Source organism: Haemaphysalis longicornis, unplaced genomic scaffold (genome assembly GCF_048455015.1).
Source record: "Haemaphysalis longicornis isolate Haplotype H1 unplaced genomic scaffold, Haemaphysalis longicornis Haplotype H1 scaffold_5, whole genome shotgun sequence".
In the NCBI taxonomy this organism is placed as follows: domain Eukaryota; kingdom Metazoa; phylum Arthropoda; class Arachnida; order Ixodida; family Ixodidae; genus Haemaphysalis; species Haemaphysalis longicornis.
In genome coordinates this window covers 43,145,834-43,171,116 of record NW_027526385.1, presented here as the reverse complement: position 1 = coordinate 43,171,116, position 25,283 = coordinate 43,145,834, and the positions used below count along the sequence as shown (strand labels likewise).

General features: G+C 47.3%; 1 protein-coding gene across 6 annotated transcripts in view; it reads left to right on the top strand.

Moving 5' to 3' along the window:
* Positions 1-25,283, top strand: part of LOC144138117 (transmembrane channel-like protein 7) — a 76,836-nt gene that overhangs the window by 18,586 nt on the left and 32,967 nt on the right. For 4 of the 6 annotated variants that reach the window (XM_077670226.1, XM_077670225.1, XM_077670229.1 and 1 more), the window contains exons 3-4: positions 298-438; positions 7,673-7,779. In XM_077670226.1, coding sequence (XP_077526352.1) covers positions 298-438; positions 7,673-7,779 — 248 coding nt within the window. Of the gene's footprint in view, positions 1-297; positions 439-7,672; positions 7,780-23,157; positions 25,039-25,283 lie in introns of those variants that run through there. The other 2 variants (XR_013315821.1, XM_077670224.1) reach the window with 2 other exon arrangements.

The window sequence follows — 25,283 nt, the reverse complement described above, 5'->3', positions numbered from 1 at the left end:
TCCATTGCATACCTTCATTCCCGATTTTGGCTTTGAAGGTTTGACGATCGATTGGATGTACTTTCAGTGAAAGTTGGATGCTCTTTCAGCAAAGGTTTTGTTGTACTTTTGATGCAGTTTTGATGCGGGAAAGGTAATACGTTTCTCTCAACTTCCTTTGGGAAGGGACGGTAAAGTTTTTTCAGTATTTAATTCCGTATTTTTCATTCTTTCTTGATTTGATTTGATTTGAAAGCCACTGTTTGGCAGTCGCACATCAGCGCGCACCTGTCTCATCGTCGTCTGCCCCCCCTGCAGGGTTCCATAGACGATCCGGATACGCTGGCTGTCCGGCGGCAGCTGTCCACTGCCTCCCACCGGCGGCGGCCTGGCTCCTTTGGCCTGAGCCGGGGGCTGAGCATGCGCTCACCCAGCGGCCATGACTCCTACGACTCCGTGGTGAGGAGGGTTCCCTTTTTTCTGAAGTTTTCACTAGTGTTGGACCACTGGTTGGCTTAGTAGGACATGTGAGGATGGGTAGTATACTGTCACCTGTTTGGCACACAGGGGGAAAAGGGTAATGGAGTCAGTGGAACTGGGTTGCAGGTTGCGCTTGGGTTGCAGAACTGTTGGCAAGACTGTGCAGAAAGGGGCATGCATTTTTGTGCTACATGGGGCTCCAACATGGAATTTTTGATGGTCATAATCATAATCGTAATCATCATCATCAGCCTGGCTGCACCCACTGCAGGGCAAAGGCCTCTCCCATTGATCTCCAATTATCCCGGTTTTGTGCTAACTGCGACCAATTTATTCCCGCAAACTTCTTGATTTCATCTGCACATCTAATACCCGTCACACAGGCACTTTCAATCACGATTGAAGTGAATTGCGATCGAGTTTTCGAGCGCGCTCGACGCACTGCCGCTGCTACACGGCCCGTTTCAATCGCGATCGAGAAGTTGCACCGGTTGCACTCGTGTACGCCAGATGGCGCTAACAATTTCCTTGCAACCGGCGTCTGGTAACTTCATGCGGTCGTAGGTATACGTAACTCCCCGCACGGGGCACCTTGAGCAATCTTGGGTGACGGTACTGGCGATACCGCGGACCCCGAGCCCCCAAACATACGCTGGATCCAACCGTGGCAATGTGTTTATAGGTGGAGGGTTAGAAGCCGTGAACGGTGGCCGTCGGAGCCCAGGTCAAGCTCCGGCGGATGGGCTCCCTGTCTGTTCACCAGGCAGGGAGCTCCGGGACCTCTTTGGCTACCAGGGTAAGGTCAAAGGAGAAAGTACCCCTGTCTCCCTGCTTTCCAATGTGTCATATGGCATTTTCCAAACCCCCCCCCAAACGTGATCGGCCCCCGAAAAGGGGCCGCACCGAAGTTTCGTACCCACCTCTTTCAACAACTGTCTTGTCAACAACCGCAAATAACTATGCTCGCTTTCTTGTGATTGAGTCTGCTGACTCAGCACGACCTGTCGCATCCATGTCCGTATTCTTGATCTCTAAATTTCTGCAAAGCACCATAGGTGGCAAATATCAAGCTAAAAAGCTCAGGACCGGAGAAATCCTGGTAGAAGTCAATGTTGAACAACAAGCCCGCACTCTTCTTGCACAAACCCGCATCCATGATCTCGACATCAGGGTCACGCCACACAGGAGCCTGAACAGCTCTCAGGGTGTGATTTCTGAGACAGATCTCCTGACGGAAACAGATGCCGACCTTCTCGAAGGTTTAAAGGATCAGGGCGTCACAGCTGTGCGGCGCATCACGATGCGCAGGGACGACAAGATAATCCCCACCAAACACATCATCCTGACCTTTGACCGCTCGGCACTTCCACAATATATAAATGCAGGCTTCATCCGATGCTCCATTCGACCTTACATTCCGAACCCGCGCCGCTGCTTCAAGTGCCAGCGGTTCGGGCACAGTACAAACTCTTGCCGTGGCCGAATGACTTGTGCAAAATGCGCCGCGTACGATCACCCCAGTGACAACTGCCCATCCAACACCCTCACGTGTGTGAACTGCGGGGGGCCGCATGCAGCGTACTCCTGCAAATGTGAAAAATTTCACACAGAGAAAAAGATCATCAACATCAAGATAACTGAGAACATCACCTTCCCAGAGGCGCGAAAGAGGTTCGTCTCTTTCCCCCTGGGGAGGTACGCCGACGCGGCTCGCCGGGGGGCGGAGCGGCGTCTGGTGTCTACAGGGACCCAGTTCAGCGAGTCTGACCTGGTCCCTCCCCCGCCCCCCCCTGGGGTGCCTCAGGCAGCCCAACCCGCCACCACGCCGCTTGCTGAGGCAGCAGCGGTTGTGGTGACAACCTCTTCTGTAGGGACCGGTGCCGCTCCCGCCTCCGCCTCCCCGTCCTCCAGTGCGTTGGAGGCTACCGAGGTGATGGACACCACGGGCCCCGCATCGGCTCCCACCGCCACCGCACCGCCCGTGCCACTTTTGGCGTCCCCGACGCCCGCGGCGGTGGCGGCTCAAACGAAGGGCTCCCGAATGGGGGCCAAGTCTGGGGGGCCCGGTCCGTCGGGCACCCCTCGGACATCCGACGACGAGATGGATGTCGGGCCGTTCCTGCCTGCAACGCAGCGCAAGGAGCGGCCTCCGACGCCCAAGCCAGCAGCAGAAAGGCCCAAAAAGCCAAATCCTAGAGTAACAGCCCCGAAAGACACATGAACACAAATACACACAGACTTCAGTAGCTTCTAAATCTCCATAATGGGAAGAGAAAATATTAGTCAATGGAACTGTAGAGGCCTCATTAAAAATCTTGATGATGTCCATGAGATATTGCATTCGAACCAGCCAAGTGTGATGTGTCTTCAGGAGACGCATTTGAATCCCAATCACACAAATTTCTTAAATAGGTACATGGTATTCAGAAAGGATAGGGTTGGCTGCACACACTCTTCGGGCGGTGTAGCCATAATAGCCCGGAAATCCCTAGCATGCCACCCTATCACTCTCAACACCGTCCTTGAGGCTGTAGCAATACGCACAATAATTTTTAATAGGTTGGTAACGGTATGCTCAATTTACATTCGTCCTGATTATGCACTTTCCAGCTCTGACTTCGAGGCGCTGGTCGACCAGCTGCCCGAACCGTACATCCTAACAGGCGACCTTAATGCACACAACTCTCTTTGGGGCTCCTCCAGAACGGATGCCCGAGGTCGCCTGATAGAGAAATTTCTTACATCTTCAGGAGCATGCCTTTTCAACAAAAAGCAGCCTACATACCATAACTTAGGACATAATACATACTCACATCTCGACTTGGCTATTGGTTCCGCAGTTCTCTTTCCATGTCTTGAGTGGGGTGTGGGCACAGACCCATATGGTAGTGATCATTTCCCCACTTCCCTAACATATATAGGTAAAGGCCCATGCAGTCCATCTTCCCATTACAGGTTTAATGAATCAAAAGCAAACTGGAGTATATTCACAGAAACATCTAAACTACACCACACAACCATAGAACACCTACACGTGGAGGAAGCATCCCAACTTATCACGGCACACATCCGCGACGCTGCCGAAAAATCCATTCCCCACGCCTCCAGCGCTCCGCGCAACCAAAGGAGGCCGTGGTGGAATGAGGACTGTAGGCGGGCGCGAGAGGCCCAGAACAAGGCGTGGGGTGTCCTTCGCCGGTACCCCACATCAGATAATCTCATTTCGTTTAAACGGGCCAAGGCTTTTGGGAAGCGAGTGCGCCGTGAGGCGAAAAGGGAGAGTTGGCGCACCTTCCTCACTTCCATCAACTCCTACACTGACACGCGAAAAGTATGGACACGAATACATAAACTAAAAGGACAACAGACACACAGCCTGCCCCTGGTTAGTACAACAGGGGACACACTGGAAGACCAGGCTGACGCGCTCGCACAACACTTCCAACATGTGTCCAGTTCAGCGCACTACACCAACACTTTCATAAAACACAAAACATCCTGTGAGAAGAAGTCCTTACGAGACAGTAATAAGTCGACCTCATCTTATAACACCCCCTTCTCACTGCATGAGCTGAAGATCGCACTTAGTACTTGTAAACCTTCAGCTCCAGGCGCAGACAACATTACATACACTATGATTCAACACTTGCACACAGACACACTTGAAACCCTCCTTCACCTCTACAACAAAATATTTCTTTCGGGGCACCTCCCAGGGTCATGGAGGGAGGCCATTGTAGTGGCCTTTCTGAAAGAAGGGAAGGACCCTTCCTCTCCCGCAAGTTATCGTCCCATCGCCCTCACAAGCTGCCTGTGTAAGCTGTTCGAGAAGATGATCAATAGGAGACTCATGTACTTCTTAGAGTACAATGGTCTTCTCGACAGCTGCCACGCTGGCTTCAGGGCTGGGAGATCCACCAATGATCAACTGGTTGCATTGGAAACATATATAAAAGATGCCTTCATTCATAAGCAGTATTGTATAACAGTCTTCTTCGATATGGAGAAGGCCTATGACACGGCCTGGCGGTACGGCATCTTGTGTGACCTCAAGTCGTTTGGTGTTTCCGGCAACATGCTGAACACGCTCAGTAGCTACATGTCGGAAAGGACCTTTCGAGTGAGGGTTGGCAGTGCCCTTTCGAATGTATACGTGCAGGAAAATGGCGTCCCTCAAGGTGGTGTCTTGAGCTGCACACTGTTTATTGTTAAGATGAACTCACTTCGGAAGGCACTGCCACCAACCATTTCCTGTTCTATATATGTAGATGACATTCAAATATCTTTTAAGTCCTGTAACTTTTCAGTTTGTGAACGCCAAGTCCAGCTTGGGGTGAACCAACTTGCTGGCTGGGCGGACACAAACGGTTTTAAACTGAACCCTGGAAAGAGTACTTGTGTTGTGTTCTCCCGCAAGCGCGGGATTAAGGCAGACCCGGAGATCACCCTTCATCGCGCTTCTATCCCTGTAAAAAAGGAGCACAAGTTTTTAGGTGTCATATTTGATGAAAAACTCACGTTCATTTCACAAATCAAACAACTTAAACATAAATGCCTGAAAACACTAAACATTCTCAAAGTCCTCTCCCACCAGTCCTATGGTGCAGACAAAGAACTCCTTCTTCGCGTTTTTACCGCCTTAGTCGGGTCTCGGCTAGACTACGGTAGTGTTGTGTATGGGTCGGCATCAAAAACAGCACTAAAAATGCTTGACCCAGTTCTCCATTTGGGCCTGCGCCTTGCGTGTGGGGCTTTCCGCACTAGCCCGGCCCAGAGTCTGTACGCTGAAAGTAACAAATGGTGCCTGGAACATCAACGAATGTACATAGATTTATTATATGCTTTTAAGGTCTCATCATTCAATAACCATCCTTTTAAACCTGTCCTCAACGATACATCTACAACCCAGCTATTCTCAAATCGTCCATCTGTTCCTTTGCCCTACTCTCTGAGGGTGAGAGAGGAAGCTTCAGGTCTTTCCGTTGGGTTTTTAGATGTCTGTACATCTTCATCATTTTCTGACGTTATACCACCATGGCAACTGCAGCCTGTTTGTTGTGATGTTTCATTTATGAAAATAGATAAAAACAGGGTTCCGAGAGCTGCGATTCTGCAGCATTTCTTGTCACTTCAGGATAAATATAAATGTGCCGAATTCTATAGCGATGCCTCGAAAACTTCAATTACAGTGTCGTGCGCCGCTCATGGCCCCAACTTTATTGCTTGCAGAACCATGAGTGTACACACCACTATTTTCTCTGCAGAAGCATATGGCATTTTACTCATCGTTCAGCACATTCTTAAAAAACGAATTCCTAAGTCCGTCATCTTCACAGACTCTTTGAGCATTGTACGTGCATTGTCTTCACACAGACCCAAGAAAAACCACATTGTCAATCTTGTCTTTAATTTCATAATGTCTATATATGCAAATAATTTTCAAGTAATCCTGTGCTGGGTTCCAGGCCATGCTGGAATCGCGGGGAATGAGACCGCTGATGAAATGGCCGCCACTGCTGCACTTGCAAGCACAGTGGACATAACAACAATACCCTACACTGACCTCAAGCCACACATCCGACAACACCTTCGCAAAACATGGCAAGCCGACTGGAATACACAGACAGACAACAAGTTACACATAGTAAAGCCACACTTAGGACAATACACTAGTGACTCACACAACAGATTCATCGAAGTTGCCCTAGGTAGATTACGGATAGGCCACACACACGCGACACACTCCCATCTGCTCACCGGATCTCCAAGACCCCTGTGTAGCAGGTGTGGGGAGGGCCTATCCGTACTTCACATCCTCATTACATGCAAAGCACTCCAGACAACAAGACGCAAGCACTTCCCTCAACTCTACAGACAACACATTCCACTACACCCAGCACTCTTTCTAGCGGATGATCCCGTGATTCCTGTGCAACGCACTTTTAAGTTCCTCAGTGACATCAAGTTTTTACATCTCATTTCCTATCACGCGTAGTTTTTTAAAGCTTTATTTCATGCCACGCACCATCACAACCTGGCCCTTTACACCAGCCATCCTCACTGTCTTTTATTGATTTTACTTTTGTTCTTGCTTACTGATATCAGTGTCTAAGTTCTCACCTCTCATATTTAACCACTGTTTTGGCGCTCTTTGCCCTAGTTGGCCTTGCGCCATTAACATCCAACCATCATCAGGTATACGTAACTATGTAAATGTTACCGCACGCTTATTTGGGTCAAGTTATTTGACACAATTTGTGGTGTTAGTTGAAGTTGTCACCTTCTGTGCCATTACTGAGTGGGGACGAGAGTATCGCCACTTTCATTCGATCGCGCTTGGAAGCCTCGATCGCGCTTGAGAAACCAGGATTGAGTTCGAGCGGGATCGAGCAAGATCGCAATTGAAACTGCTGTGTAGCAGCGCCCGATCCGGATTGAGCTTGATCCGGATCGACTCAATCGCGATTGAAAGTGCCCGTGTGACAGGGGTATAACTTTCTGCCGCCCCCTGCCACGCTTGCCTACTCTAGGGATCCACTCTGTTACCCTTAATGACCAATGGTTATCTTGCCTTCGCATTACATGGCCTGGCCACGTCCATTTCTTGTTCTTAATTTCCACTAATATGTCCTTAATGTTCCCCGACCCACTCAGCTCTCTTCTTGACCGTTAATGTTACACCTATCATCTTCCGCTCCATTGCTAGCTGAGTCGTGCTCAATTTAAGTTGAACCCTCTTTGTGAGCCTCCAAGTTTCTGCCCTGTAGGTGAGTACCGGTAAGATGCAGCTGTCATACACTTTCTTCCTCGTACAGTGGTAGTTAGCTATAAAGGGTAGTGTCTGGGAGGAGTTTCTGAGCTACCTAATGTGTACAAGGTGTTTGCATGAAATCTGTCTTCGGCTTGGGGGGAATGCACGATCAGAGCTACACTAATCTAAGACATCTAATATAAGTTCTTTTCGCCGCAGGATACTCTTGTGCCCCGTAGTTAGCCCCTTGATAAACAACACTGAGTTATCTTGCCCATGGTTTGTTTTCGTTACCAGAAACGCCCAGTCGTATGAATTTGATTTGGCGGTGTAGTTTAGGATTGCCTGGTCACCTGACTAGAGTTTCCTCTGAGGTTTTTATTTCTGTTGGTTGGCTTGTGCTCGGAGGGAGGGGAGCAGAGGTGCAAGCCACACTCGGGATGCGTCTCTGCCTCTGCCCAGTTCGACTCGAGGCTCAACGATGAGCCCCTCACCGAGCAGGAGCAAATGGAGATGCGGGCGGCCATCCAGAGCCTCCCCGTGCCGCTGGCGATGCGCCGCCTCTTCCGGTAAGTTCTCTTGCAAAGTGGGAAACGGTATATCTCATGAAAGGGGAAACTGTATGTTTTAAGCGTTGGGAAATCATATGTCTTACGAGACGGGAAATTTGCTTGTCTTATAAGACGAAAAATCGTATGCTTTAGGTGTTGGGAAATCGCATGTCTTACGAAAAGGGCAATTCGTATGTCTTATAAGAGGGAAAATTGTATGCTTTAGGCATTTGGAAACTGTGTCTTACGAGGCTAGAACTTCATATGTCTTATAATATGGAAAATTGTACACCCTATACCACATGTCTTACAAAACGGGGAATTGTATAAGGCTTTTCGGGAGTAAACTGTACATCTTCTGGTGGGTGCAGGAAAGAAAAGGACCGCACTGCCATTGTTCTCAATGCTGTTCTGCTGCAGAAGCTGAATTACATAAGTGAGTGTAGACACATTGTAAAAACATGATCAAAATGAAATAAATCAAGACAACAGGGTTGTTTGGATTATAGAATGAGTAAATAAAGCCCACTTCAAGCAAAATTCAGTTTTGGCTATGAAAAATGAAAAACAAGGCATTGCCGAGCATGAAGAAAAACAAAGCATTGCCAAGTGGCCCAGCCAGGTACTTACTATGCTTCTAGAGCTTGTAGAGTTTGGCGCAAGTCATGACGGTGTGCACTGGGTACCGAGCTTCCTGACACTCAGTGGCGGGCAGTGGTGTGCCTAACTGTGCCAAAACAGTCACTCTACCAACTGAGCTAACCAGGAGGCTCGCCGTTTGTAGCACGAGTGCGAATTGATCAGCAACTTGTGTTGAGGGTGAATTTAAGGAAAATCTCCAAAATAGAGTAAAGTGCTGCGAAGGGAACATTTGACACCGACCTGAAATGCAGTGGAAGTGGTAAGCGAATATATCTACTTAGGCCAAGTTGTGACCCCGGATTCCAACCATGAGGCAGAGATAATTCGAAGGATAAGAATGGGGTGGAGTGCATTTGGCAGGCATTCTCAGACAACAAATGGCAGCCTACCATTGTCACTAAAGAGGAAAGTGTATGACAGCTACATCTTACTGGTACTCACCTACGTGGCAGAAACTTCGAGGCTCACTAAGAGGGTCCAACTTAAATTGAGAACAACTCAGCGGGCAATGGAGTGTAAAATGATAGGTGTAACATCAAGGGACAAGAAGAGAGCGGAGTGGGTCAGGGAGCAAACTGGTGTTAAAGACATATTAGTGGAAATTAAGAAGAAGAAATGGGCGTGGGCAGGGCATGTAATGCGAAGGCAAGATAACCATTGGTCATTAAAGGGAACAGAGTGGATGCCTAGGGAAGGCGAGTGTGGCAGGGGCGGCAGAAAGTTAGATGGGCAGATGAGATGCAGAAGTTTGCGAGGATAAATTGGTCGCAGTTAGCACAGGACCGGGGTAATTGGAGATCTATGGGACAGGCCTTTGCCCTGCAGTGGGCATAGATAGGCTGGTGATGATGATGATGAAATGCAGCTGGGGGGCACAAATTCTCCCTTGCTGAAGCTTACTCCACCTTGGAGATTTCCCCTAAACTGGTCGACTAAAACTTGTAGCTTGATTGTTATAAAGAAAATAAAAGTGCCGTCAATTCATGTGCTGGTCGTTGCACTGCTTGAAATTTCGCTGCTACCTTGAGCAAGACTCATAGCAGTGGATGGGGCATGGTAAGTGTGTGGTACTACCATGCACTACCATGTATGGAAGTGCATGGTAGTGCCGCTACCATGCACTTCCCAATGCATGGTAGTGGAACTAGCATCTAGTGGTAGTTTTAAAGTTTTTAGGCATATATTCATACATCGGAGATGTTTTTTTGCGCAGCGTAAGGCTGCCCCGGTTTCAGGGAGAAAGACTTTGGTGAATACCGTTTAAAAACAAGACCGGCGCTGAAAGACTGACAAACTACCTACATAGTTCTGGTCAGGGGTTGATGCGGTAAACCACATGACTGAGAACAGGCGGGTATGCGAGGGAAAAATGCTTCTCCCTCACCTGTTTTTTTGCTGCAGTGATTGATACACGTGAGTCAAAGGTGCCCTTTAATCGGATTTAATGCAGTTTCATCTGGGGCTGATTGTAGTCTGAGGCTTTTATAACAGTACTGAAGTTTTCATTGGGAAGTTATTGTTATTACCAGTAACTATTGAGGCAAAAAAGGTAATTGAGGTATTGAGCAAAGTAAAAAGGTATTGAGCAAAAAAAGGTTGAGCAAAAAAAGGTAATTCCCACAGAATTTATAAATTTATTTTGCATGTATTTAAAAAACTGGAAACTAACTGTATGGCCATGCAGACTAAGCAGTGCTTGCCCCCACAGACTCAATCGAACCCTTAGCTTTTTTTTTTTTAATTGCACTGTGGTTAGCGGGTTCTATTCAACTTCGGTGGCCTTTTCTTTTTTAATATGGGGGGCATTCTGGGCATGTTGGTAATCCAATTCTTCCAATTCTTTTTCCACGTTCCCCCCTCCCCAATATAAAAAAACAATAACCTGTGGAACAACACCCGCTCCAGCAACGCTATGGCAGGTTTGCAGCCGATCAAAAATAAATGAACAGGTGTTATAACGCAAACATTCTTTTTGCTGAAAAAGCCAATTGGTAGAATGCAAAAATAAATACCCCCCACATATTGGTTTGTTTTCGGCCAGTTCATAGCAGTTCGGCCAGTTTGTACTCCCATGGTACTGCACGTCCACACGCGTATGGAACGCACACATAAGCACGCACCATACGAAAATACCTTAGAGCATGCCACTAGAACACGAGAGGGGTCACCGATCTGGCCCTGCCCACCCCGAAAACACGGGAACACCGCTTTTACATCCCGAACGGCACACACTGCTTGATCACATGGCAGCAGGAGCACAGTACTGAGGAGCAGCGTCCAGAACATAGAGTTTCATACTAATATATGCTAGAGGGAAATCTGTCGCTGCAGTCGCGGGCCGCCGTGGGCGGCGCCATTGCCGCTAGCGACGTTCCTCGCCTGCTTGGCTGAGCTAGCCATATGGCTTCTTTTTTGTCTCGAAGCCAAAATCAACAAAAAAGGGATGCATTTTTTTCTCGTTCATTGTTCCTGAAGCTTCTACATAACCACTGGCGAATTAATCTTTCTGGAGGTTCAATTTTATAAAAACAAAACAAACTTGATGAACATTCTGCAGTACCATTGTTGCTTTTTGTAGCCAGAGCCGACTTTTCAGCCTGTTCATGAGCCATGTCAAGGACAAGTGGAACGTGCCTTCCCAGTACATGACGGAACGCTCGCCGAAGCATAGCTCCCCTAGACAGTGGCGCCAGATTTCCCTCTAGTATATATTAGTATGAAACTCTATGGTCCCGAAAAACCCCGCAGCGGATGACGGTATAGTCACAGCAACTCCACGAACTTCATAAAAGTTGTAACATGAGTTCAAACACGCATCAGCACAGGCTTTGCCTCAGGCTTCACTCAAACGTTGTAGAGGACGGCAGATATCATGTGCCCAGCATACAGGCACTGACTACCTGAAGACCAGATTCACTGCCGCGAAACGTCCGGCATGCGATCTCCGACAAACTCCACCAGTCCTATTAAAACTTTCACCACTTCAGTGTTGTCCAGTGCCTGACACAAATGAGGAGGTTTCAGTGGAAGGCGAACAACGCGATTTAAATGCGTCGTTTGCCATGAGTTGGTTATGGTTATGTTGGTAATCCATAAACGTGTGCGTGATTGCAGAAAAATGCACAAGTGAGAGAAAGAACAGACACACACAATGCTAGCTTTCAACTAAATTAATTGTGCCACTGCAAAGAATTTTTTTTTATCAGTATCTACTTTGCAGGAGGTTATGTTCAAAGCAAAACAGAACCGAACAAAAAACAACAGCTAAGAACCACAGGATGCTGCTGCCGAAAAAGACAATGACAGAGCGACAGAGCAGGGGCCCGAAGCTGGGGTGGGGGGAAGAGAGGGGCCCCGAGAAGTGCGGCAAGCAGCACTGGAATATGTTTGTTGAGTGCGTAGACTGTGTCGTGGACCGGTCATTGACGGCAACAGCTGGTGCGCCCACTTTTGTGTGGGTGGTACAGTTGACTCCCGGTAATACGAAGTCCACAGGGACCACAAGAAACTTCAAGCTAACCGAACTTCCAATCAAACGAAGAGCACAATGACAACATTGCCATTAGTCCGCAACAGGTGTCCCTTGTTGATTTTGTTCAGAATCTTGACTTTCGTTGGCAGTTTGAGCGTACGACATGTGTTGCCCTGATAGTTCAGACTTGTTGCTAAATTCGAAGCTAGAAGCGTCCACATGGAGACTGCTCGCACAGTGCTGTGTGCGACAAAGAAGGTTGAGGACCTGAAAAGAGAGAGGGGCGTTAACTTGCACAAGTCTCATCTGACCTGCCGGTTTGTGATGGCACCGACATAGTGCGGAGCACGGTGGTGTTTTGGCACTTAAAATTTTGAGTCTTATCGAGATGACAGTCACCTCGATGCTTTTTATTCGAAATAACTTCCAAATAACCGATATATCGGGTTTAAGATTCGAATTACCGAGTGATTTCTTCTATTAAATAGCATGTGAAATTGGCGGGACATGAACATCACTTCCAAAGAACTAAACATGCCGATTAAGCGATTTCGAATTATTGAGCGTCGACGGTAATACATTGGGCGGACCAGGTGTTGTCTCACTGGTTGGTCATGTGAACGCTGCAACTATGTCGGTACTGTAAGGGGTGGTTTCTCGCTGATACATTGTCAGAAATGCGCCTGTGAACCCATCGTCAATCAGTGTACAGTTGTGTCTGACGGCAGGATGTAGCTCATTCATGAAATAACATAAGCTGAGACGATCTCAAGAATCTGGTATAAGTGTGTTAGTTTCTCCTTTTTGACCCTCAGTGATGAAGAGTTGTACTCTTTTGCATCGGCTTTTTCTTTCTCATAGTTTTCTTGCTTTTTCTTCTTTTTTTTTTATTAATACTCCTTTTTGACCCTCAGTGGTGAAGAGTTGTATTCTTTTGCATCGACTTTTTCTTTCTCGTAGTTTTCTTGCTTTTTCTTCTTTTTTTTTTTTTTGAATACACACACCCACACAGTTGGTACTGTTTGAGTACAAAATTCTGCACGGTGGCACAGTAAATTTAGTTGAAAGTTTGCACTGTCTACGCCTGTTCTTTGCTGAAGTAAAGCACAGACATAACAGACGTAACAGACATATTATGCATACTCAAGTTCTTCTTTAAATCTCTGTGGTTAACAGGATCCGTTTTTCCCGACTGCAGTTATGCAGCTTAAAGGAGCACTGACACGAAAATTTTATGTTACATTTTTATGGCTTTTATCGATGCTTAATGGTCTGGCGAACCTGAAACAGCACTTCAAATACTTCAGCGCGCGATAGTTAATTACTTTGAACGGCCTGAAAATCATTTGTTTCAAATTCCCGCGCTTTCATCCCGAACGGCGCATATGACAGCCTCCCGGTTTGACCTCACCGCTTTGTGCGGACGTCACCGGCGCCCGCTTGAGAGGGTGTTGCGCCCGGTCGCCGCTCGTGGGGCCGCACGCGTGAAGTGACGTCACGAGTTTTTGACGAGCGCTGTCGCGTCACTTCTTTTTCCTGTCCTGGAGTGATGTCACGCTGATGTCCATTTGCTGAGTGCCGCTCTGCGCGCTGCTCCGTCGGCGCGATAAATGCGATCCAATTGAACTATGTTCTTCGTGTCGCAGGCCGCTCATATTTCAGCCAGGGTATTCTGTTGAGTGAAGGAAGCGAACTGTGCAATAATATTAACGCCGAAAATTGGTGTCAGTGCTCCTTTAATGATAAATAAAATGACCAGAGTCACAATGTAATGGATGTAGTCATTATAGTCGTTATAATTGTAATTATGAGGCTTTCTTTTTGTTTAGGAGGTGCACATAAACCAGGACTTTGCCCTCTTATCTCCTGCGGCTTAGGTTATAATCAAGAGGGGCAGTCTTTTGGTATTCCCCTCAAGGCTGACATAATTGAAACAGGGTAAAGCACCTAGACAGCTTAGCACAAAAGCATGGGACCGCCTGCCTTTCAACAAAAGGCCTTTCTCTCTTTGGTTTGATTCTTCTTTCATCCAGTGCTACAGGGGGTGCCGTATAATGCGGAATATAGGTCGACCCCCTTACCTTGTAGCCGAAAAAGGCACAAAAAAATAATTCGGTACACAACATCGTTTTATTCAGGCTATAACTTGTTTCGTCTCGGGTTACTCGTTATGGTTGTCTGAAATGTCATTGGACGGCTGCTCGTCGCTGGCTGTCGCCCACACAGCAAGTTGTACTCGGTGCAGTCCATGGAATTGCTTATGCAGCACTCCTTAAACACAAGACCGTGTCATCGTGAAGCGAGTGCAAAGCATGGGGCACTCGTGTGGAGACCGTAGCGAGAGCCAGTCTGTGCAGGTGGCCAGCAAACACCTTGGGGTATCCATTCGTAGAGACGTTGCATGACGCTCGCGGACAAAAGTCGACACTTTGTATAGCAGCACAGGTGCACAGGTGCTCAGAGCAGCACCCATGCAATGAGGTCTTCCCAGCGTTGCATGCCGAGAGCTGCCCCTTCATCTAACGCCATTAGCGACACTTCTTTTGGTGATACCGAACTGGCGCAAGGCGGACACGCCATTGACCTTGGGAAACCCCCAACTTTTCTTTTAAGTGCTGCTGTGAATTGGCACCAAGTGCCTAAACTCATTTTCAGCAAGAAGAAAATAGCACACACACATCTGCTGACAGGAAGAGAAGCAACAAAACAAAGATGGCGTCGCGTCCGATTGATGGTGGCGGCAATGGTGCCTTTGGGGCTTGGATGGGCCCGATGGACTGCCCGGTCGACAGATGACAACTAGAATTATGCCAGTGACTGCTATATAGGTCGAGGGGTGACTTTTCGGCAAATTTTTCGGTAAAAAATCTCGACCTATATTCCGCTTTATACGGTAAAGCTTTGAGGTGACTGCTCGCACGAGCTAACTGAACTAACTGCACTTTTGAGCCTTCCGTCTGATTTTTCTAAAACATGTAGTGCAGTTGGTTGTCGGACTCTGCCTAAATTAACATTGCAATATGTCTGCTGGTTGTGAGCTCAGAGTCCCCAAAGCATGTTCAAACAGCCTGAAAATTTGCAATGCAAAACCTCAAAGCAAAATAATCCGCAGCAGAACAGAATGTGTATGTTGCATGCGCTGTGACTTGGCTTGTGGCGAGATAATGTACTCGCTGGGTATGGGCTGAAAACCTCGATACAATAATGTGCCACTGCTGTGTCTTACGCTGCACATGAATGCCACTTTACCAGCATGACGACACTAAACACAAACACCAGTATCTTTATGGCACAGGCGCGCAGCATTTTAATTACAGTAAAGCACAGAGCGTAAACAAAGACCGAGCAGACTGTCATCTTTACTCACTCCCCAAGCATTTTCATGGCCTTCCACTCATGTTGAGCAAGAAAAAATATGGCTCTGAACAAACTGATAAAAGCCATGATGTCTGCTTATGCTCAAAGAATCACCATTATTGTGTGCTGAGTGCCTGAACACTACGGCGTTCTGAACAATAAAATTGCTAACCTGTGCGCCGCTGTCGCTACACTATGCTCTGACATAAATGTCCTGCATGTCCTTTTAGAACTTGAATTAAATTAAAGCCGTTGGGACTTAAATTACGACTTGAAGCTGTTCCTTTGTAGGAGACTGAGGGAACGCTGGCAGAAAACATGGGGCGCACAAACAGGCAACAAACTGCACCCTATAAAACCACATATAGGTAGATACATACCTAACACACAAGCGAAACAGGTTCTTCAAAGAGTCTTTATCTGGGTTACAGATAGGCCACACACGTGCAACCCGTTCTCATATGCTCACTGACCCCTGTGTAGCAGGTGCAGAGAGTGCCTGTCATTAATTCACATTTTAACAATGCCAAGCACTCGACACAACATGGCTGAAACACCGCTCGGACAACATATTCTACTCCACCCATCTTTCTGTTTATCCGATGACCCCACGGTTCCTTTTAAGTTTGTTTTTAAGTACCTATCAGGGATTATAGTTTTAGAGCCCATTTCGTATCGCTCATAATCACAATCTGACTCTGTACACCAGCCATCTCCATTTTCTTGTAATTCATTTCACTTTTATTCTTACTAACTGACTTTGGTATTTATCTTTACGCTAGGGGTGTGTGAATTTTCAAAATTTCGAATGCGAATCGAGTACTCTCTTATTCGGAGTGAATTCGATTCGAGAAACGCATATTTGAAAATTTCAGAATATTCGGCGATGAGCGAATGGTCTGGAAAGGCAGCGAATATTCGCGAAAGTAACTAACTATATGCGGGCTACGTATTCTCCTATAGGCCCAACAACCTAGCTCCGTAGTTACCAACGTACTCGCGAATCATCAGTGGAAGCCTGCGTAGTAGTATGCGTGGGCCGTGAACTATGCTGGCGAGGGTGAGTGACTTCACGGCAGCGGCTGTGTGACCGTGCCAGCTGCTGTACGGCTAAGGCCTAACACTGCCACTGCAGTGGAAGCTTGCCTTTCATTTCGTACCGTTAAGTTGTATCCAAATGAAGAGCAATGAAACCAGGACTGTTATTTTGAATTTCAACCCATTATCAGCGAGAGTGAAAACACGTAGGGATTACACTGGGCTCCAAACTTCCACACACGCTTTTGCAGAGCTACGTCGATGCGCGAGTATGTCGAAAAATGCGTGTCATTACTCGATTCTAATACGCCCTTTTTTTTTTCTCAGAAAAACACACCCCAGAATCGCGGGCATATTAGCATCGATAACATTGTGGTTGCTTATCATTACCCGAGGCAACCATGATAACATGTTTGCGCGAGTTAACACGCTTGATAACATGCTTGATAACACGCTGCGTGATAACACGTTTTGGTGGCAAAACTGTGCACTAGGGTGAAGACTGTGGCGTATTTGGAGCGTTTGGAGGGCGTTCCCGGTGGAGCAAGAGGCCTTTGCATCTTCCGCTGTCTTCTGGCTTTCATTAGTGGCACGACCATCGTAACGCCAAACCGCTGTTTCTATCTCCTGATGTACTCGCTCAGTGCAACAAAATTCCTGAGCTGCAAGTTGTATGCTACTTGAACAGCTTCTTCAGACAGAAGCGTGTTACACACAGCACGCCCTCCGCTTCTTCTTTCTCTTTCACGAAACTCAAAAAGAGCGTCATCCACTCCTTCACTGCACACCGACGCTTTGTTGCTCAACTTCCGCCAAAGCTTGGCCTTGAAAAAGTTCTGCTGCAGAAAACTCTCGTACCTTTTGTCCCGCTCGTATATCCTCTCTTGATTTTAACTCAAGTGGCGAGATGTCACGTGCATGTTTTTTCCTGGTGCGGCGATGCCATTCCACGACTTCGATTTTCTTCTATCTGTATACAAATACATCGCACCAACTGCCGCTGTCGCGAAGTCGCAAGCACATTCGGCCCTGTCATATGACAATGAGAAAATGGTGAGCATGTACGGAATCGCCCCGTGTATTTTTCAATGCCAAACGCATTGCTTGCTTGACATTTGGAGGGAGTGGGACGCCTGTTTCGGCCACATGTCATAAGTTGGGGTTCCAAGCTTAGCTGGGATCACCCGACCGTAACAGAATTCAAGAGCGGCGTGTGCCTGGTTATCAAGGCAACCGATGTTTGAGACCACCGCAATTGAAAACTCAGCGCCACAAGAGAGTGGTGGGGGAGGGGGGAGGGGTGCTCTTGTTTGGTAGTACGCGAAAACTTGAAATAACTCAGATTATGGGAGTGGGAAGCCTGCGTGGGTGGGGACGCTTGATCGGTATTTTACGGTACTCACATATTCAATATTCGATTCGACATTCAAAAGCAGTTTTTTGCCTTATGCAGGTTCGATTCGTACTAGAAAATTGCAATATTCGGACACGCCTACTTTGCACCACATTTATTCAACCATGTCTTGGCACTCTTGGCCCACATTGACCTTGCACATTTAAAACCCACACTCATCGATATGACAGTGCGCAACAGTTGTGCATTCACGGGGCACCCATTTGCGTGCAGATTTGAAAAGCAACAGAGACAGACCTTTATTTTTTAAAGACTATAGTCTTTCTTGGGCTACATAAATCCAGAAATTTTGGTCTGTCTGTCTGTCTGTAACTCGATTCAGCCACCCGGCCAAAGTAAAATGAATACTGCGCAATAGTCTTATATACTCACAGCCAAAGGGAAACGTGTAAGCCCGGTTTATATGTTCATACTTGTCAACTTGGTTGAACAAGAACGAGAGATTATGCAAATATAAGACAGGAAATTAGTACACAAGGGATATTTACAGCGTTCCTTTTATTTAAAAAAAATTCATGGATGCTTGGTTTTTCGGTAGCAAATGATATTCTACATCAACTGCAGAAAACCGTCGCCTGCTGTTGCCCGCACCACCTCCTGGCGGCTTATGAGAAATCACGCGGCAACAGCAACGAAAGGTTCCACTATAGCTAGGTTCCACATTCTGCTTGGAATGCACGTGGAGCACGGCAACGCGGTTCTATAAACCTTGTAGTCGGCCGCCTCGATTCACGCGCGTCTCCGCCATACTGCAGCGCTGGCATCGAGGAACCCGGCCTGTAGCTGTGGAACGTGGTGAATTCTAATCGCCTTGAGCAAACCTTTAGTGTGTTTACCTTGGGATGAGCGCGACGGAACAGGAACAGCATGAGAGGTGAGCGGGAAAGCAAAGGGGGACATTTCCTTGGCCAATGTCTACAAAGACTATCGTCTTTTGACGACATTTGCAACGAAAGGAGCAGACACGCGGCCAAACCAAACTGTATGGTGGATGTTTGTTGATGTTCTGATCATCACTTCTCAGTCAAAACTTTAATTTGAGGTTTATTATCATGTTCTGACTCGTTATGGTAGCCCTGCTTGCAGGAATAAGGTACAATGACCTAGAATCGTGCCGAGCAAGCTTCCACCAAGTCGCCGTCGTGCTATGAAGTGATTTCAGCACTACGAGCCTACTAAATTGCAGCGCCACCTAACAATTTTGAAAAGAAACAATTGCAAGGCTGTTCAAGACTTTGTCAGAATAGACAGCTCTACTAAGAAGCGACACTAGACTTCCGAAAATACCCTCAGACAAAAACGAAACTAGCCGGCGAGCAGCTGGCGGTGTTCAAGGCTGATTAGAAGCGTTCTCCTCGTCTGAACTGATATTGGCTGATTCGGTGTTATCTTTCGACTTTCAGCGGAAGCTGTTATCGCAAAAGTAAGGCGTGGGTAAAGTGGAAGCACGAGCGGCATGCTTGTTTCGAGGAACAGTAGCGGGCAACGGAGACGCTATGGCAAAAGAGCTTGTAGTTGGGTGACGATGCACTCAGAAAGGTTGGTCTCCGTTGGGATAAACTGGATGACTACAACCGCCGGGTGCAGGAAGATAATTACTGATAAATACTACAGGTCACTGATGGACTTTCTGCACACCACTGGACTGCACGCATACCTGTAGACTCGAAAACCTATCGGTTTCGTGACCTTCTGTGCTTTTGGCAGCCCCTCTCTCTCTACTTTCTTCTCTTTCTCTTGCCTTCCTACTTTCTTCTCTCCTCCCATCTTTAAACCGCCTCTCATATGCCGCGCAGCAAAAACTCGAAATAAAAAAAAAATTGCATTGTAGCGCCAAATATGAATTTCGCAAAACACAAAAACGAAACCGAAACTGGCTGAAAATTCAAGGCGCACTTGCTAGACATGCGGGAACCATCAGAAATAAGCTTTGGCAGAATAAAACAACCTTTTCTCTGAACCAAAGATTACTACTGAATAGCTGGTGTCATTTTCAAGTAATTATCACCTCTCAACGCTGTCAGATTACAAAGCTGACAGCCTTATTCGGTACTTGACTTTTGCCAGGAGCCTTTTGATAAAAAGAAATTATAAGGTAATGCAGCCTAACCACGAGTGGCATGTGCAGCAGCCACGCCCCCTTCCTCAAAAACACACTCACCTCTGCTCGCAAAAAACGGCGTCAAAAATCTCAATATCGCCGGAGCGGGAAAATTTAAACTGATTCTAAAAGTGCAGTGCCTAGACTGACCACTAACTAACTAGCCGCATTAGGTGTACGAGAAACGACAACAACATGTCCAAATAGGCAATATAAATCATCGATCACCGGTGATCGATTTGAATAGGGGTGGTAACGAAAGAGTTAAAAAGACCTCTTGGTCCTGACAGCAGTGATACCAGTTTTGTCGCAGGCTTCTCACAAATAGTATGGATAGTCGGCAAAACAGATGCAGAAGTAGTGTCTCTCTAGCCACTTAGGGCAATTTTTCTTACAATGTTGAGTATTTTATGTGTGCGATTATTGGCCACAGGCCAAGACCACTTCCAAAAAAACATGACTCTGCAATTGTGGTCTCCAGTTCCATTTGATGGTATTGCGTGAATGCTGACATGCAGTTTACACACTGATAGCTCTGTTTTTAAGTGGGGACACCGGTCTTGAGGACATTTTTGTGGTTTTTTAGCCTATGTGGTTGACATTTACACATTAGGTGTACTTTAACACCTTGAGCACAAATATTCAGTCAGTTTTCGTCTGTGTGGGGTAAGTTTGAAGTTGTGCATCGTGTTATGCCATTCCGTTTCGGGCAAGTTTTTTCATTATCTACCTGTGACACACTGGAGTACTTTTTATCCCCTTGTACTCCAGAAGTACCAGGGAGTGCAACTGTACCGCAGTAGTAATTTTAGTACTGTTTCTGTAATTGCTATAGAGTTATTAAATGTCAGGCCATCAATTACCAATGTTTTCAAATGAACGAACTGCATAAAAATTGTGCTAGCAAAAAGAAATTCGATATTTTTGCGTTTTTATTGCACTGTTCAGTTCATAAGCATTCGAGTGCAGCAAGAATGATTCAAATCTGACCAGTACATCCAAAGATATTGTGTCCATCAGTTGACCTCATGGGAAAAAAAACTGTTCCTGAGAAAAAAAGAAAAACCCGCCGCGGTGGCTCAGTGGCTAAGGCGTTGCGCTGCTGAGCACGAGGTCGTGGGTTCGATTTCCGGCCGCGGCGGCCACTTTTCTGATGGAGGCGAAAAGCAAAAACGCCCGTGTGTACAAGATTTCGGCGCACGTTAAAGATCCCCAGGTGGTCAAAATTAATCCGGAGCCCTCCACTACGGCGCGCCTCATCGCCTGCGTTGTGTCGGCGCGTTAAACCCCAAAATCAATCAATGTTCCTGAGAAAACAAGGCATGAAGTTTGGGAACATTAGTTAAAATGGTCATTTGGGCTACTTGAAAGGATGACAGCTTTGTAAATACTTGTGGTACAGCTAAAAAAGGTAGATGGAAGGTACATCATGCAGGTTAATTCTTTGGGACCTGTAGACTGCAAATGAAATTAATATAAAAAAATGTTTTGGTAAATTTTCAGTCTTCAAGACCCGTGTCCTCCTTAAAGGAGGACACGGAGGATGAAGACAAAATACAAGTTGGGTTTATTAGAAAGACTGCTTAGTCCCGATAACAATGATACCAATATCATCGCAATCTTTGAACAAATAACTTAGATATTGAAGAAAACGTGTGAAGCAGTCGCGACCCCCTAGCCAATTTCCCACAACTTTTCTATGACGTCACGGAACCTTGTTTGTGCGATTGGCGTCTGCCTAACTGACCTGTCGCAACGACACATGGCCGGACGTCTGTAATGGGGCCTCTAGTTCCATTTGACCGCATCTCTTGAATGCTAACGTGCAGTTAACGCACCAAAAATTATGTTTTATTGTTGGCCCGTATGACGTCATTCTTGCTCATAACACGTCACTGTGGCGCAAAATTTGAAAGTTTTTAAATACTTCTGGCTTTTTTTTTTCGTTAAAAAAACATCTTTTGGGGCTGTAATGGAGCTGAGTGAGATACTGAATCCTAGTTCTTTCAAATTAAACGAAGTTGTATTTTCTCTTCATGGCTCCTTTAATGCTGGCCTTTATTACGTCTCTGCTGACATCATGTAGTGCAAAATTTGAGAGTTCTCTCCTATTTCTTGGGTTTTGCCAGCTAAAAAAACATCTCTTGTGACAGGAATGGAGCTGAGTTGGTTGCCAAAAACCAGTTTTCTCAAATTAGACAAGGGTGAATTTTGTTTTTCATGCCTTGTCTAAAACATTTAGTGGGTCATAGTTTGCTGAAAGCACAGCAAATTCTAATAAACGCAACTTTTTTTAGAGATGATCGATTGATCGGAACTAGTAGAACTGAGATTTGCTAAGTCGTGAAATTGCCCTCTCCGGATTGGCCACATTTTTTGAAGGTCGGCCGCCTGACACGAGGGATTGAGGTTGCGTGGGGAAACACAGATTGCAGGCTATTGCCGCTAGATGCGTTTTCTCTCAGGTCACAGTTCACTGCTTATCTGTGCCCTGCCTTCTGATGAAAAACCGTGCAGCGCAATTGAGCCTATGACCCAACAACCCGCCACAACAATCGGCATGCCTCTTTGGCTGTCAGCTACGACTTGCTGGTATTGCTGTCTGTGGTGATAGGGAGGTGGTGATAGGGGAGATGGGAGGCACGTAAGAAAAGAAGAAAAAGAAAAAGGACGTAACAGTGACAGGACTTAGTAGAAACACTTGAGTAAAGGAACATTTATCAGCGATGCCTGGCAGTGAAGTTCGGGAGTATATGTGGGTGCATTTTCCGGCCACTCAGCACTTGGGCAGTGTCAAGGCTTCATCCTCCTCCCCCTCCTCCTCCTTGTGTGGTCGTCCCAAGTGCTTATCAAGCACTGTAACCTTGACAGTGCTGCACGGTTTTAGCGATATGCGAGTGCAGTGTTTGCAAAGGCCAGATTTGAGTGCTGCAGCCCTAATGTACACAAGGTCTTCCCTTATCCACCCGTATTTGTACAGCAAGAGGACCGACAAAGGGTAGGAGGTTCTCAATTGTGATTGTGCCATAGATAAGCTGCCCCAAAACGAGGAAGTCTTTGTTTCGTTGCCTGCCTTTGAGCAATGCAGGCGTGTTTGCCCCGTAAAGCACATGAAAGCACAGCATTTTATGGGTCAGCAAACACTTTGGGGGTGGTGGTGCTTCGACGAAGCGTACACCAATTCAACATTTGGTTGGCTTGCTTGGAGAAACCTTGAAATTTTTCGGTACTGGAAGTTAGCTTTGTAAAATAAACTAGTTGGTTCAGACAGGGAAGTGCGTCAAACATGGTTTAAGGCCAGGCAAGCATTAAGTTTTAAATGACAAATTTGGATGTGTGGGGGCAAGAGGTAGTAAATAACAATTTCACTGGCCTGCGGTGTACGTGTGACATAAGGGGCTGCCTGTCGCAATCTACTCAGTGCTTGTAATTTCTCGCACTCTTTCCGAAGGCCGTCGATAGCCTACAATGCCGTGAAGCTGATGGAGAGGCTCTCGAAGTTGTCGCTATCTGAGGCCAACTGATAAGCCACGCTTCTTGGCGGCTGGATAATGCACGCTGCCAGTTGCTGTCGCTGGTTGCTGGGTGACGGACGTTCGAAGCGAAGGGGTTGTTGGTGATGGACGGAAGAGGCCGCGAAGGATTTGGTTTGCGCGATGCTCACGTCCGACGGAGAGGCACTTTTGGACCTGATGAGGACACTGCGTACGAGGAGATGCGAGACTACGGGAAGTATTTTTCTCCAAGGAATGCGACGAGCTTGGAAAGCCAATACGTTCAGTGCGACGGCTACGACAACGGCAGCTACGAACCCCGCTACGAGCGGTGCGACCAAGGTGGGAGCTCGGTGATAAGAAGAAGCGATCACTATCGGGATAACGGCTATGGAGACCGATCCCACGGTGAAAGTTACGGCAACGGAATCGGCTGTAAAGATTACTGTGAAGACGACTGGAAAAGCTCTCGGAGGAAACACAGGCAAAGTTTCAAAGGCGACGACTATGAAGACCAGAGGCAGTACAGGGAGGATGGGCGCTACGGTGCCCGGAGAAATGGCAGTTCCAAAAAATTGCGGGAAGATGACTACAAAGGCCATGGAAGTGGATTTTACGACCAAAGATTTGGCAATCAGGAGTTCATAAGGGAGAGGGCGGTGGCCGATGTTGATGACTGGGGACCGGAAGTAGAGGTGCACTCTGCCAGTGGTGAGCATGGGGTTTATAATTACCGTCAGCATGACGACCACCGTTCTTCAAGAAATCGAGGACAAGGTAACCGGTCCCTATCTTGTGACATGTACCGCACAGATTTGTGTGACGAGAAAGACCTGGGTGGCGTAGATGATAAACGTGTTCACCCTGATTACAACTATCACCCGAGTAAGAGACACAAGGTGCGAGACATCGAGGGAAGGCCTGGCCAAGCAGAGGAGAGTTGCAGTAGATATAGTGATTACAGCTGTGATAGCGGAAGAATGCAGTCCTACGGAGATTACTACTCCAGAGAAGAGAGCTTTGGAAAGAGCAGAAGACCACCTCCAGGAACTCAGCTTGAGCTGTGTGAGCAGAGGATGTCACGCCCCAGGACACCGTCCTTTGAAGACGGCCGTCCCTCGGATGATTACCAGAACGGAAGGCGTGGACTAGACAATGAAGGCTATGAAGTGGATGACATGGACCGCTATGAGCACTGGTCATACACAAGACAGGAAAGGAGGGATAGGGGGGACAGTTTGTGTTACCGTGAACGGAGTGCCGGTGATGGTGGCAGCTTGTTGGACCATAACTCTGAACAACATTTCTACAACAGTCGTCACTCTGGGGGCACCACAGAGGGACATCCTCCGGAAAACCTCTCCTCAGTCCAGAAGGAGGAAGGCAACCCTGTTCAGGAACGTGCGTTGAGGAGCTCAGCAGAAATCGCGGACAAGCCGCCAGCGATGGGCAACAGTGTCGCCGTCCCCAAGCGGATGCCGTTGACTTCGACGACGTTCGCTCCAAACGGGGAATCCACAGGGAACCTCCTTGACATTCCACAGCGTGCGGAAGATCCCCCTGTTGTCTTGAGGAGACGGGGAGAGTCTCTGATGCCTCACGGATCGCAGAGGTTCGCCACAATGAAGAACGCCAAGAAGATTGCAAAGGAGATGGGCATGGAAGAGGCCAAGGCGGAGGCAAGGGCAGAGGTGGAACAGGCAGTGGAAGTCCTTGAGGATTACGCTGGCCGGGTGCAGCGAACAAGCTGGGCGAAGAGGTATGATGTGGTAGTGGGGTTGACGCGGCACTTGTGAGATCTGTGGGTTGTGCTGGCATGTGGTTTGGAGTAGCGGTGCATTGCGCTGGCTTGTACTATCAGACACAGTGGTGAAACTTTGGTCGAAGCGGAAAATATTTTCCGGGTCCTGAACAATGCAGGGCACTTTACTGTGATGAGCTTCAAAGGTTTCCCTCCTTTCGTGCAGGCCTTCAGTTTTGAAGCCGGTAGGTTGGGCGTTTGTC